This window comes from Alligator sinensis, unplaced genomic scaffold, assembly GCF_000455745.1.
Source record: "Alligator sinensis unplaced genomic scaffold, ASM45574v1 scaffold371_1, whole genome shotgun sequence".
NCBI lineage: Eukaryota > Metazoa > Chordata > Crocodylia > Alligatoridae > Alligator > Alligator sinensis.
In genome coordinates, this window is record NW_005842262.1 from 604,518 (window position 1) to 618,365 (window position 13,848).

Consider the following 13,848-nt stretch of genomic DNA (forward strand, 5'->3'; position numbering starts at 1 on the left):
TGTTTCCTAATGTTACCTTTTGTTCTTAACTAATTAGACCTTACTATGGTTATTTTTGTACTCTGGGAGAATCAGAAGCCTCTGTCTGATAAAATCTCTAGTATGTCCCATATACACCCAAGACACGGGCAATTTCTGCTCCAGAAATAGTACAGTTTAAATAATTCACATCAATTTATCACAGTTTTGTAGTGAGTGTGTAGTTTTGTGTAGGTATGTTAGTAGGTGCATGGCACACAGATATTGACACAATACATTCTTTTTCATCAGAATAATGCAATAAAAACCACTTCTTGGGGGGCTGCTCTACTGTTGTGTCTTATGTTAATGGCAGAGAGTAGATTACATCTGGGAACTTTACCTTGACGAAAAGGAAACTTAATCTTATCTTTTATCCTTTTCTTGGATTCAATATTTTTATTATATGGGGGACTGAGGAGATTGGACCTGGTTGGTTGATTGTAAATTACTAGATTAGACAAAAACTGTACTCACCCACACTTATCATGATGAAGCAGTGAAAAAATAGTGAAAATCATATTAGCCCGAGACAAATGAGTGAGTAAAATTCTGCTCTTTGATCTAAGCCCTTCGGTTTTCTGGAATAAATTAAACAGATCAGACTGCCCTCTCCTGCCTACACTGTCTCACAGACACACACATACTCAGTCTCACACACATACACACACACTCAAAGCATTACATATTTGTTCCTACTTCATTAATATTTCTTACTTGAAACCTTACAATGCCAAGAATACATACGAGATACAGATAACTGTGCCATCGCAGGTCCTTAACTGACTTCTGTTTTAACATGATGATGTTGTTATTCTCCAGCTGTTTGTCGATTCCCCTGTCAGAATGGTGGAGTTTGCGAACGACCAAATGCATGCTCTTGTCCAGAAGGCTGGATGGGACGTCTGTGTGAAGAACGTACGTACATCATCTAACAATAAGCTGTAGATAAGATATTCTCATTTAAAGGATACTGTAACGAATGTGCTGGGAGAATTACACATTTAGGAGCCTGAAAAGGCAGAGGTTTCACTGTTTAACAAACTAGACCTGGGCTGCAATAGAAACAAAAATGACCTTGCTCAGTGGTGCAGGGTTAATGTTGCAGAGAGAAAAGTACCTGGAGCTGAGAGGTTCAGAGCCTGTGTCAAATACACGCCTGTTTAATACTTGCCAGTGAAACTTCTATGGGGACAGTCTTCTATTAGTTAAAATTGGCTGGTTCCAGGATTGCTTAAATCTGTTCCTAATTAATTTAAACTAAAAGAAATTAACCCAGAACAAACCAACATAAGAGTGACCTCAAACTGCCTTTGTACCAATCACAACTCGCGTTAAGCCACTGGAATTCTCCATGCAGATAATGCCCAATACAGAAGGACGCTAGGCTCTGCAACTGCATCATACCTCCTTGGATGTCGTGGGGGCTGAGCACCAGTTAGTTTCAACCCGTATGTCATATTCTATTCCCATTGGAAGAAGTGTCGGACCTATTGCTTGTGTTATCTTGCAGTGGATTATAGTAGTCTCATATGGAGTGTAAACCAAGGCCATTCTGATTTGGTTGTGGTTAAACCCAGCTTGTATGGACTCTCCACAGGTGTAAATGGCAACACAGATGCAAGGCAGTGGAGAGTTGGGCCCATTTTTCTTTCTGCAATAGGCAATCCAAATCTGATGCTACTTGAAAGAAAGCCAGCAGTTAAGCATGCCTTCTCTCTTAAAAAGACATCCCCACTGTGGCAGGGCACTGCGGGTGCCTGCCCCTGGGGGCCCCGGGGGGCCCCTGCCGCTGTAAGGGCCTGGAGCTGGCAGCCGGCAGGTGCCTGATGAGGGCGATCATTTTGAGCCTAGGGCTGCCCATATAAACAGGGCTGTTCTGCTGCTGGAGGCCAGGCAACAACACCGCCTGGCCAGGGGGCTGCTGGTGTCATCTGGAGGTAAGGGAGGAGCTGTAGGAGATGGTAAGGAGGCTCCTGGTCCTGGGCATGATCTAAAACTGCACCCTGCCGGGAGTGGGTGGCCTGGTGGGGCTCCCAGTGACGCGGGAGCCCCCAGGAAATGCCAGGCCAGTTACCACCCTGGTGAAAGGCGAGTCGGGGCGCCTTAACCCCTAGCCCCCACGACTGAGTGGGTTACCCCTTGTTTGGAGGGCCTGGAGGGTGGACCCTCGGAGAGAAAGAAAAGGGCCATGGACTCAGGCCTGTCCAGACTTCCCCTGACTGGCCCATGCTGGGGTCAGGACCAGAAGGGTCAAAGGGCTGGGGGCCCAGCACGGGGAACACCCAAGAGCTGTGTGCCTGGGGTCCTGACTGGCCCGGAGGTGGGCCAGGGCTAGTAGCCAAAGGTCCCGGCGGGGACCAGACCCATGAGGGGGAAGCGGTTCCCCAAAGGGGAAATGGTTCAGGGAGCTATGCTGCCTAGTATGAAGGCGGATGAGACCGCCTGAGGACAGGAATCCAGGTAGGGTTCAATCAGGAGGACTCTGGGGCCCAGTGTGGGGGCCGGTGATTATGATAACATCTAGATGCCATCTGCGAGGCATGGGCTGTGGTGTAGGGGAGGAACGGAGCTGCAGATAGGGCCCCCTGGCATCAGGGCAGGAAATGGGCAGCCTCCCGCTTGATTAACATCTATTAAATAATTAACAACAAGGCATGGCGGGTGAGAAGGCGGGCGGTTAGCCCAGAAACAGGTGGGCAGGCCACTGGGAAGTCAGCCCCAAGAAGGCCGTCTGTTACACCCACCTATGGGGAAAAACAACCAGGGTTTTCTCAGTCTGCCTTCTCAGAAGTGTTCATTGTTTTTCCCCAGCCTTATCCTCCAGTATGGTACATTCCTTCATACCAGAAAGATCAGCAAATGTCTTTTTTATTTACTCCAAAATAGATGCTCTGCCTGGTCATGAGGAACCAGATAAAAATCTGGAACTTTCAGTCTTGTCCACTTCCCAGAAAGAGGAATTTGACTCAAAACTTAGAGTTACATCTGTTTCTAGAAAGACTCTTTACAGTTTCTAAGAATCAAGTTATAGGTCATCATGACATCAGACTTTGTCAAAACGCAAATCTTGTCCAACAGGTCATGCACATTAGCAGCCCTACCAGTGAGGTTATAGACCGAATGCCACAGAGATTCTCCTCAAAACTTTACTCAGCCCTGAGTGGGGCAAAACTATTTTATGAGTACTTTTCCTGGACACCTAGTGAGTAAGAGCCACAGAATTATTTCAGAGCTTTTCCCATAATAACAATTTGTTCAGGCCAACAGAGTGCACTGTGCTTTATAAACAAAACAGGCAGATCACAGCCCCATGGAGCTTCCAGTCTAATTCTGACATGACCCAGCGTGGGGCTGACAGTAAATGTGACGAGTGCTGGGTATGGCATGGGAAGAACAAGAGTTACAGTAGTAAAAGACTGAAGGGTGGCTGCTGGTTGTGTTTACGTCTGTTTTCCTTTTATAATGACGTGGCTGGCCAAGGCTGGTGTATACTAGTGCTCAGGTAATAAATCAGTGAGTGTCAACCACATCCCTCTGGCATCTGCCCCATCTTCATCAGCCTGTGACTTGGGTGGTGGGGCGCTCTGTGCACGTAGGAGCTGGGGCTGAGTGTTCTTCATCACATACAGAGGCTCTTGTGATTATGGACTAGAACTGGGGCAGGGGAGACCTTGGGTTTGGATCTTGGGGCTGCCTTCAGGAGTCAGGGCAAGCTACTCTGCTTTTCAATTCCCTATCTGTCAAATGGTAATAACAGCACTTACCTACCTCACAGGATAAATCAGTTAAAGCTGGTATTGCCATAGCACACATGAATATAGAGAGAGAGCTAGATGGGTAGGAAGGCAAATATCTCCTTCAATAGTTAGTACTAGAGAAAGGTCTGAAGCAGTCCAAACAACTTTGAACTCCGTGACTTTGAAATCAGGATCTGAGTTTTGCTGCTCAAGACCTTCTCTGGTGATTGCATTACCACGGTACCTCACAGTAAGTGGAGACCTGTTGAAAAGAATGGCAAAAGCGTTTAAGTTTAACAAAGGAGATTTCAGCTGCAGTATTATTATCATTGTCCTTGACATGTGCACTGTGTTTAAACATGGCCCATTAAACCCACTTGCTTCTGCAGCTGCTCTATATGTGCCGCACTGAATTACTTGCTAGTTCAGTGTGATACAGCTCCAGCACACAGGCTTTTTTGCAATAACAGCAGGAGTGAGAAGAAGAAAACACTGCAAAATTATATTTGGCCTTCTCTGGTCTTACAAACTCCAGATGTCTGCATATCTACGTGGTTTTTCTTTCACAATCCCCGTGATTCTCCTTTTCCCCATGACAACCCCGCGAACCAGATACACATGCTAACATGCCTGTATGCTCTAGAGCAGCAGTTCCCAACGTGGTGCCCACAGGTGCCATGGCAGTCTTGCTGGGACCAGTGGTGCCAAGAGGTCTGTTACAGTATCATTAATGCACACACAAAATGGGGGTGGCTGGTTGTCAAACTGCATCGTGCTTTGTTGCTGTAATTACAAAACAACAACAAAGATGTTATAGGTTATACCTAAAATTTACAACCCTGCATTGCTTCAGCTATCATTGACCCTCCTGTTATCAGCAAGAAAACAATTTAAAACAGCTGTTTCAGGAAACTCCTGTTGGACCAAACTGGAATTCTTTAAGTAGGGTGACCATATTTCCAAAGATTCCAAAAAGGACACTCAACATCTTCCTCCCTTACCATCCCCAGCATGCCCACTGTCAGCTGAGTGCACTGGAGAGTGGTAGGAGAGGGGTGTTGTGAGTGTCCTATTAAGATGGATACAGTTACAAGAGCAGATGACTTCCAGCAATTTCCTTTGAAGACATAAAGGATAGATAGATAGATGCATCACATCTTTTCTTTCTCTCTATCTATCTATCTATCTATCTATCTATCTCTAGTCACTGTGGCACATAGCTGCAGACTTGGGCTTTCCTGGTCATGGGGTTTTCCATGGAGGATTCTCTATCTCTTGCTTGGGCCTGTCTACCTGTAATTGTATTTTTCCTTCCCCTTTTTTGCCTGTGCCATCTCTCTCTGATCTTCCCCCTGCATCCTATTATAGTTGCTGGGGCTGCCATATACATCACATAAATGGAACCTGCATCAGGGAGAGGTAAGGAATGCCTGCATAGACCTGATATGTTCTAGACTCAGATCATTTACTCCCCAAAGTTAGGTCAAAGACAGAGTATCTATAGGGAGTTTAACTATAGGGAGTCCTGGTTAAGAGAACATTTGTAATAGTGCACACAAAACACTTTTTTGGGCTGAGCTCCTGGTTAAGCACAGGCTTTAGTCTTTTCCAGACTTATTACTTGCTTCCACAGTGCTAATGTGTTTTCTTATTTGTCCCATATTCCCCCTCCCCTATTTTTTCTTAGCAATATGCATCCTGCCCTGTCTAAATGGAGGTCGCTGCATGGCCCCTTATCAGTGTGACTGCCCAACTGGATGGACCGGATCACGCTGTCACACAGGTAACACTCCTTATACCTTCCTATATTGTATGTTCCATGGCTTATTTTCATCAGCATCTAATAAAGGCCCTGCAGGTACATCACAGAGGGCTCTATGGAAACCACTGTATTATACAGAAAAAAAACCCACTTCATAATAATATTGCTGGAGGGTTTGCTTAGCCCTGCTGCAAGCTGTTTTCAGAACAGCCTTATTGCTCTTGATGAGTCTTACAGTCTTCAAAGCAGCCTGCTCCCCTGAAAGTATTATTAGCATAATCAAGGGAGCTGTAGGCAGCAGAGAGAATTTTCAGAGAGAGCACCCTTCCAGTAGAGGGGCAGAGAGAATGTATCTCATCCACATCCCAACGTGAAGAGCTACCAAGCACCCACAAGTCACCCTGAATTCAAAGGCAGTTGGAAGTGCTCCACACCTCACAGCACCAAGGCACGGCATCTTTATCTTTGGGGATGTCCCAACTCTAAAATAAAGAGGGAAGAGGAGTACATACGGGCACACCTCTCAAAGTTGTAGTTTAGCTGTCACAAGAAATGACTGATATGGAAACGCAGGAACAAGGGCTTTAGCATTCCCTCGCAAGCAGAGTACAAACCCTGCAGGAACTCCATGCTGCTCCATCATCACCACTATCATTACCCAGGCTAGCAAGATCAAGTTTGCACAGGCATGCTAGCTCCTGCTACAGTTACTCTTTCCTTTTACTGTGTAGACCAATGCTTTGAGACATTTGTGTAAATGTGGGCCATTGTATTTCTGGTTTTATTTTTATTTTGCTCATTTTTCAGAATGGTGTGTACATATTGTGTATCATTACACAAATTCATTGTTTAAAAATATTTTTAAGACCTCCTTTCTCTGGGTTCCCCTGGGCCATTGCCAACAAGATAAGCTTTACCCACTCACCAGAGACTGGCAGTTAGGCAGAATAGATGGTTTGGGAGCAGCCCCAAACTATCCCTGAACTTTGGAAAGGAGCCATAGAAGTTCACATCCAACTACTTTTTCCCATTCCTGCCAACTGCTACCCTTTGCATTTCTTGCAGTTCGACTTTATAACCTGTTATGAGTACCATATGCTCTCAGTGTATTAGTATGATCAGGTATCTGGTTTGTTGTTGTATCCCAATCTCCTGATTGGGAGATGTCAATTTTTTAGCTGCCCTATGCCATCAAATTGATGACGCTCATTAGAGTTTATAGGGTTTTGTCTCCCAGACTGTCCTTATCATATCTCACTCAGTGCTGACAGGAAGATTTGGGCCTCTGTCTCTTTTTGTCTTTGGATGCCTCAGGTCTATTTGACTGACACAGGAGAGCAAGTAGAGCTGTTTTGTGCTGTCCCTTTGCTTCTTTACCAACAAGACTAGGGGGGGTTTTGCTGTTTGAAATACCCAGTGTCACTGAGGGCCAACTTTTTGGCAGGTGTGCCACAAATTAGCCCTGCACCATCCCAAGTGTTATGCTATTCTGATCCCCTTCCCTTGCCAAGTCTGCTGCTCTATCTGCAGCTGTACTGTCTATCCCCACCCTGGTCTGCCACATGATACACACACAGTGCACATGCCACTTCTAGCACGTGTGCTGCAGGCTGGTCATTCCTACCCTAGGTAATCCAGTTTTGCTGCTCAGAGCTTTTCAAGGAGTTCTTGTCATTCAGTTTCCTCTCAGTCTCTGTGTTCAGTGGCTGCTTTATCCAGTATCGCTTCTTGTCATCTGGGAGCTACTAAATTCTCTCTTGTGCCTTAGCTTTATCCTTTTCATCTGTTTTTCCAGTCTTCCGCTGATACCAGGTCTCTGCATTTCTAAACTCAGTACAGATACTGTTTGCTTGCCATTCCTCACAAACAGACATGCGGGATTTCTTTCAGAAGATGAGGCCTTGTATTCATTTCCTGGATGTTCTACTTTTAAGTCCTCCTACTGCTTCTGTTTGCATTCCACTTCACTTCCCGCAGCATGGAGCAGTAACACATGATTTCCAAGCCAACCTGAAATACTGCATTCAATGATTCATGCTGCTTGCACCTCCTTAGGTAACAAAATAGTAAAACAGCATGATTCCCATTTTGCAAAGACCTGCTTCTGAGCTTACTTTGTCCCAGCTGCCATATGTAGAAACCTTTTTCAGATCTGCCTTTTTTTAACGTTGTGGTTTTGGGAAGAGGAAATTTAAGGAAATGATACAGGCAGAGCTTAAAAACAACTAAGGCTAAATGCAGGTTCATCCAAATACAGCTTCATTTTCCAGCAGAAATCTGTTGTAATCTTCTTGGAGAATAATGGGTCCATTAGTAACACCACGTGTATATTTGAATGCAGCTATTTGCCAGTCTCCATGTTTGAATGGTGGGAAATGTATACGACCAAACCGGTGCCATTGCCCCTCATCCTGGACTGGACATGACTGCTCCAGGTAAGTGCTGCTCAGATGTCCTCCATGCCAGGCTTGGCTCTCAAGTTACAGTTTATATAAATGGAAAGGGAATAATCACTACATGGAAAGGGAAGCTACATCAGGATCCTCTCTGAGATGAAAACCTTCCCATTTTTGGTGTCAGGTCAGTCAAGACCTGTGAACAGCATGCTCTCCACCAACCTGAGGTTGTTAGAAAGCACCATCCTGAGTCATGTAGAGGGGTTGGAGAATCAGGGTTCATGGCACGAGATTTGACATGAAGGCTGTTGCTTGGATTTGCTCCTCTTCATTTTCTGGGCTGGCTTTAATGCCTATTTTGTTTAGATTGTAAGCTTTTCTGGAGCCAGAAACATCGCTTTGTTCTGTATTTAAATAGTGCATATCACAGTGGGATCCAGGTTCATGATTTGGGCTCTGAGGTGCTATGCATTTGAAATAATAACAGTAACAGTATTTTTACTTATATCCACAGCACACAGCCTGTGCTGGTTCCAACTTCCCTAGTGTTTGAATCCCGTGACAATGGGGTGCTTGTGTCAGATCTACCATGGTGCTGACTTCCATCAGCCCAGAGGGCGTGGAACCAGATGTTATGCCTATGCCCACTTTCTCAGGGACCAGCACAGCATGCTGCCAGGGCTGGTTTTAGCACTGTTTTTGTTCTGATCACTGCCTCGCTTAGTATGGTGTAAAGTTTCATATCAGGGAGTTTCATCACAGTTCCCTGTACGATATCTGTGTTGCACTTCAAAGATAAATAATGAAGCTGTGCATTTGGATTCTGTTGGAGAAAATCCAATATTTTGGCAAGGGTATTTTTATTTCTCATTACCATCAAAGAGCCATTTATGGGCCTGCAGCAAGATGTTAGCTGGATTTCAGATGATATTGTCATCGTCCATGTAGTAAAATGCCATGAGAAAATGCATTGCATGTGTTCTCATGTATGGTTTCTTGAAATATAAACAAAGCCCATTAAAAAACATAAATAGAAGCAATGTCAATACTGGAGCCCATACAGGCCCCTAATGAACAGATTCATATTCATTCTGTATGTTGGCAAAATATAGAACAGGGGTAGGCAAACCCTGGCATGGGTGCCAGTGTGGCACATGAAGGCATTCTGCTTGGCGCGCACAGCTTGGGGAAGGGGCTGGAGCTACACTGCCAAAACAAGGATCAAGCCCCTCATGGCTCCCCCACTGTCTGCACCTGGCACGCCATCATCTTACAAAATTAAGGTTGCAGGTGTTTTTGACACTGACCAAAAACGTTGCCAACCCCCGATTATAAAACTGTACTATTTCAGTAAATAATTAAACCATTTTTAAAAATGTATATCAGTGGCTATTTTTCCCAGAAATGGTAAGTCTTTTGCCATTACATGAGCATCTCCCCTGCCCTCAACAAGTGGCTAAGGACTGTCCTCTCTGGAAATCCTTGTGCAACGATCACTGTTGGTCTTGGAGATGCACTCCAGTTCCATCCAAGGTGTTAGCCCCAGAAGTATATTGATCAAGGTTAAAGGTTTTTATTCCCAACATGGACATACCAGGCCAAATCTTCAGCTAATATAAATACTGGTGCACCTCCAAGAAATAGCTGTTTTAGAATCATGACCACGTTTGACTCATTTTGGAAGGTCTTAAATGATTGAATTACTAGCTGTCCTTTCTCTCTTGTGTCGATTCCCTGTTTTCGCCCACCTTTGCACTCAGCTTCTTTCTCAGTCCGGAGCTGTAAATTCTAAACCCTCACAAGAGGCTGATCTTGTGACCCATTTCTACTCAAGACATGAAACAGAAAAGTCAAAACAAATCCCAAGACACAATTTTCTCACAATAGTTTCAGCGTGGTTTTGCAGAACCAAAGAAATTAAGGATAAGCTTTGCTTTCACGGACAAACATGGTGGAATTTATCTGAGCCAGATCAGAACTTTAACCCTTTTAAGGTTCACTTGTCACCAAACTGAACTGCTCTTCTTATTTATTGAGGGTTACAAACACTTTCAGAGAAGACAGGGTCATGGCCCAGTGAGCTTATATAGCCTTAATAGCCCAGGCCTTCCAGAACTTGTACATGGAACTTCCATCAATGCTAGCATGAGCTCTATGCACAAAGACTTGTTTTTAATTAGATATAGCCCAACAAGTGATAATCACAGACAAAGGCACGAGGAAAGTTTAACAGGATTTGTTTTATTTGACTCTCATCTCATTAGTCCCAGAATTTGGCCTCTACCCTGCCATGTGCTCCATGCAGATGCACATGTTCATCACTGGGGGTGTCTACACGCGCACTTTAATATGCAGTAGCCTATTTTACTATGCATTTAAGCATCACATAATAACCTGTGTATTACACCAGTGCTCAGTAAAATAGGCTACAGCACATTAAGCGCCACCAAAAAGGGATGCACTTTCACTACTGCATATTAGGGCAGCCTAATGCAAATTTATTTAGTACATTACACTGGAGGTACTAAATTTAATGCATATTAGGAAAAGTGCCTTAATGCATGTGTAGATGTGCCCACTGTGTAGCTCATAGCAGGATCAGGACCATTGCTTAAGTTTTAAAAGGCTGTGGTCAGATGTGCAAGCAGGAGTAGAAAGCAATGGAGAGGAGGTTAGTAGTGGCAAGGCAGCTGGGAACAGTGATTCTAAAGGGACGTGCAGGCAGGCCCAGAAGCTTTTATCAGGGTTCAGGACTATCAGGATTTTTCTTCAAGCCACTTACCAACAAGCTACAATTTGCATCCTGGTGCCAGATGTCAGTCCCCAATGTGCTTCTGCCACACCACCTAATTCTAATCGCATCTGCTTTCAGAGGTCTTTTTGATATGCCTCATGCTGTTGGGCTCCCCCTTTATATTATGCAGCCCTGATTTTATTTTGTTTTTCTGTCACCACAGGAAAAGAAAAGGTGGATTCTATTCCTTTTAACAGCAGAGCAGCTGATTTACATGAAGAAAATGTCTTCACCAGAGCCACTAGACCTTGGAACACAATGCATTGTAAATCAAATCCAGTGCTTCCTTTCTCTCCCCGTTTTATATTTTGTTTTGTGATATATTTTTCTTATGCATTTCCATTTTTTTTAAGAAACCATTTTTATTTTTTCATATCCCAAAGTATATAAACTACATACTGCTACACACACATAAAGCCCCGCCCCCAATAAGTACAGCGTCTTCTGTCCACTGCAGAAATGGCTTGTGTACAATTTGGGCATCCCAATTTCTTGAATACAAATTGTTAATCAAAATACACTTCTAATCAAGAGTAAAGAGGATGTTACAGTTCTAGGTGCTATTTGCCAAAGCCGTACTGTAATTCATAGATTAGAGTGGAAAAAATAGTTACCATGAGCTAACTGAGCTGTGAAGCATAATATAATAATCCCTTTGGGCCTAATTCTGATCTTGCTCACATTGATGTAAACAAGGAGTAATTCCACTAAAATCAGTGGAGTTATGTCAGTGTCAGACTCATGTCATGTGCAAGGAGAGGGTCAGGTCCTGTAATTCTTACCACCTGGAATTCACTTTCTTTGAAAATGTTTTAACGGGGGAGTATAGTTGTTAATTTTACCATAGGTTCACTGGTGAAAATGGTATAAAGCATATGGTAGGTGAAAGAACATGGTGTAGCTCAGAATGAAGGAGGCAGGCAGTATCAGTAATCGTCCCCCTGGCAACTGATGAGGACCCAACACACTGGGTGCATCTACACGAGACTTTTACTGCAGACTTGCCTAATTAGCTCTGCAGTAAAGTCTGTGTTTACATGTGTGGCCCTATTAAGTCGTAGTAAACTAATAAACACGGCCAGTTGTATGTGTGCATGGGTGAAAATGTATGCTGTTAGCATTACTTAGAAAAAGTCTGAAGTATGAAAGGATTTGCTACATAAGAGTTTCATTAGAGACTTCATGCTCTGTCCTTGAAAGGCCACCTCTCCAGGCTCAAAAGACTCATGTAATGATATAAAATGATTAGGAGTCAGCATTAGGACTGAAGATGGTGCCAGTAGTTTATCTCGTGCAACCTTAGTGCTTATTTACCCTTTGAGCCCTCTGTGGGCACTTTGCACCCTTCTCATCCTTTCTGTTTAAGTTCCTGTCATGAGCATGCCCAGGGGAACAAAATAAAAAATGTTCAGGAGATGATAATCATATACATGCTCCTATCCTAGGTACCAGTGAAAAGTAAATATTGAATATTATCTAATTACTGTGGTGCCAACTATAGAGGGAGAAATAATGGCTGGAGCCTGTAAAAGTACAAGCTATCAATTAGAAAACATAATAACAGGGCAAGTACAGGAGGACATTTTTCTAAAATGGAATCAACGTTTCCAATTTTGATTTTAATGCACATCGTAGCCTTGCTCAGAACCTTCAGCACGTACATGCAGCAGCCATGTGAGAGATTTCCATTGAGATTGTAGCAAGCTGTATGCAGTGAAAAGAAATCAGAAGAATTAAAAAAATGTCTTCCACGATCAAGCTGAGCTAGGCTGTGAAAACTGCACTGTGACTGCCCACCCTATGACAATCGGTCTCATTCACAACATTGATTTAATCATTTATCAGATACTTCAGAACTAAAACTATACTAAACTGTAGTCGTCAAACAACAGTACAGCAACCTGAATCTGTGAGTTGTTCTAACTAGATAGTGGGAAGCAGCTCTCCACGAGCAATATATGTTACTAGGATTAAACGCTACCCTCTATAGGTCTTACATTCCCCATAGTCTATGCTATTGCGCACAATACATAAATGAGGGCGTAATGTTCCATAAGACCCATTTGCAGTAAGCTGCCCAGAAACTTTTCAGGTTCTGGGATGGGTTGGTAGAGAAAACAAAACCATCTTATATATATAAATATATATATATTGTTCTTGTCTCTTAAAACCAAACAGTAATTTACTGTTTAAAACAGTAATTTACCCTTTTCTACTGTGCTTATATAGTGTGTGCACTTTCTTTCCTTGTGATGCCATGACTCTGTCTTGCCCTTGCACTCTCTTTGGAGCAGAACAGTGGTACTTAGGAAGGCACTTTGAGTTGGCAGGAGACTGTTCAAAAAGAGCATTACAGCCACATGGCCTGCTTTTGGCTCTAGAAGTTCATGCACTTCCAGATTGACATGGGAGAACAAATAAATGAGCTTCAATGACCAGCCCAGACAAACCATTTGATAAGCAGAGCTGCTGGCAGGGCAGAGTGGCTGAAAGTAGAGGCTGTTCTAGTTAATGCTGTTAATGATATTTTGATATAAACAGTATTGTAGTCAGAAAGGAGCAACCTTTTTTTTGCAAATATTGTATTGTCATTTATGTCACTGCTTGTTGTGAATTTCAGACATCTTCTGTGTGATGCACTTTACACTGTAAATAAAGTTGCACCTGTAAGTGGAACTGCATGCGTTTCTTAATGTCTGCTCAAAAGCTTTTTGTGTCTCTAGGTATCCAGGTTGTAGCCGTATTGGTCTAGAGGCAAAAGGAATCAGAACTCATGGTAGAAGTGGTATCTTTTATTAGACCAACTAGATTTTTGCAAAAAAAAAAAATCATTAATTACAAGCTTTTGGGCACAAGCACCCTTCTTCAGGCATAGGAGAAAAGACTGTAAAAGTTCTCCCAGGTAGAAATGAAAGTTCATATTTCATAGGAAAGTTAAAGGTGTGATAAAATCTCCTGTTTGGCACAGTTCATTTTATGCAGATTAGGCTAGAGAAAAGTTGGAATAGTCAATTTACCTTGAAATTGTTTGGTGGCAAGCAGATTGTAGTCATATTTCCTTCTGGTTATTCATAGATTCATAGATGTTAGGGTCGGAAGGGACCTCAATAGATCATCGAGTCCGACCCCCTGCATAGG

General features: G+C 43.3%; 1 protein-coding gene across 1 annotated transcript in view; it reads left to right on the forward strand.

Moving 5' to 3' along the window:
- SVEP1 (sushi, von Willebrand factor type A, EGF and pentraxin domain containing 1) overlaps window positions 1–13,406 on the forward strand; it is a gene marked incomplete at its 5' end in the record, with an annotated part of 183,300 nt that extends 169,894 nt beyond the window's left edge. Inside the window, 4 exons of the mRNA XM_025208993.1 lie at window positions 841–936; window positions 5,446–5,541; window positions 7,862–7,955; window positions 10,874–13,406. Of these exons, the coding sequence (XP_025064778.1) occupies window positions 841–936; window positions 5,446–5,541; window positions 7,862–7,955; window positions 10,874–10,904 (317 nt within the window). The remainder of the gene's footprint in view (window positions 1–840; window positions 937–5,445; window positions 5,542–7,861; window positions 7,956–10,873) is intronic.
- Window positions 13,407–13,848: the final 442 nt, after the last annotated feature.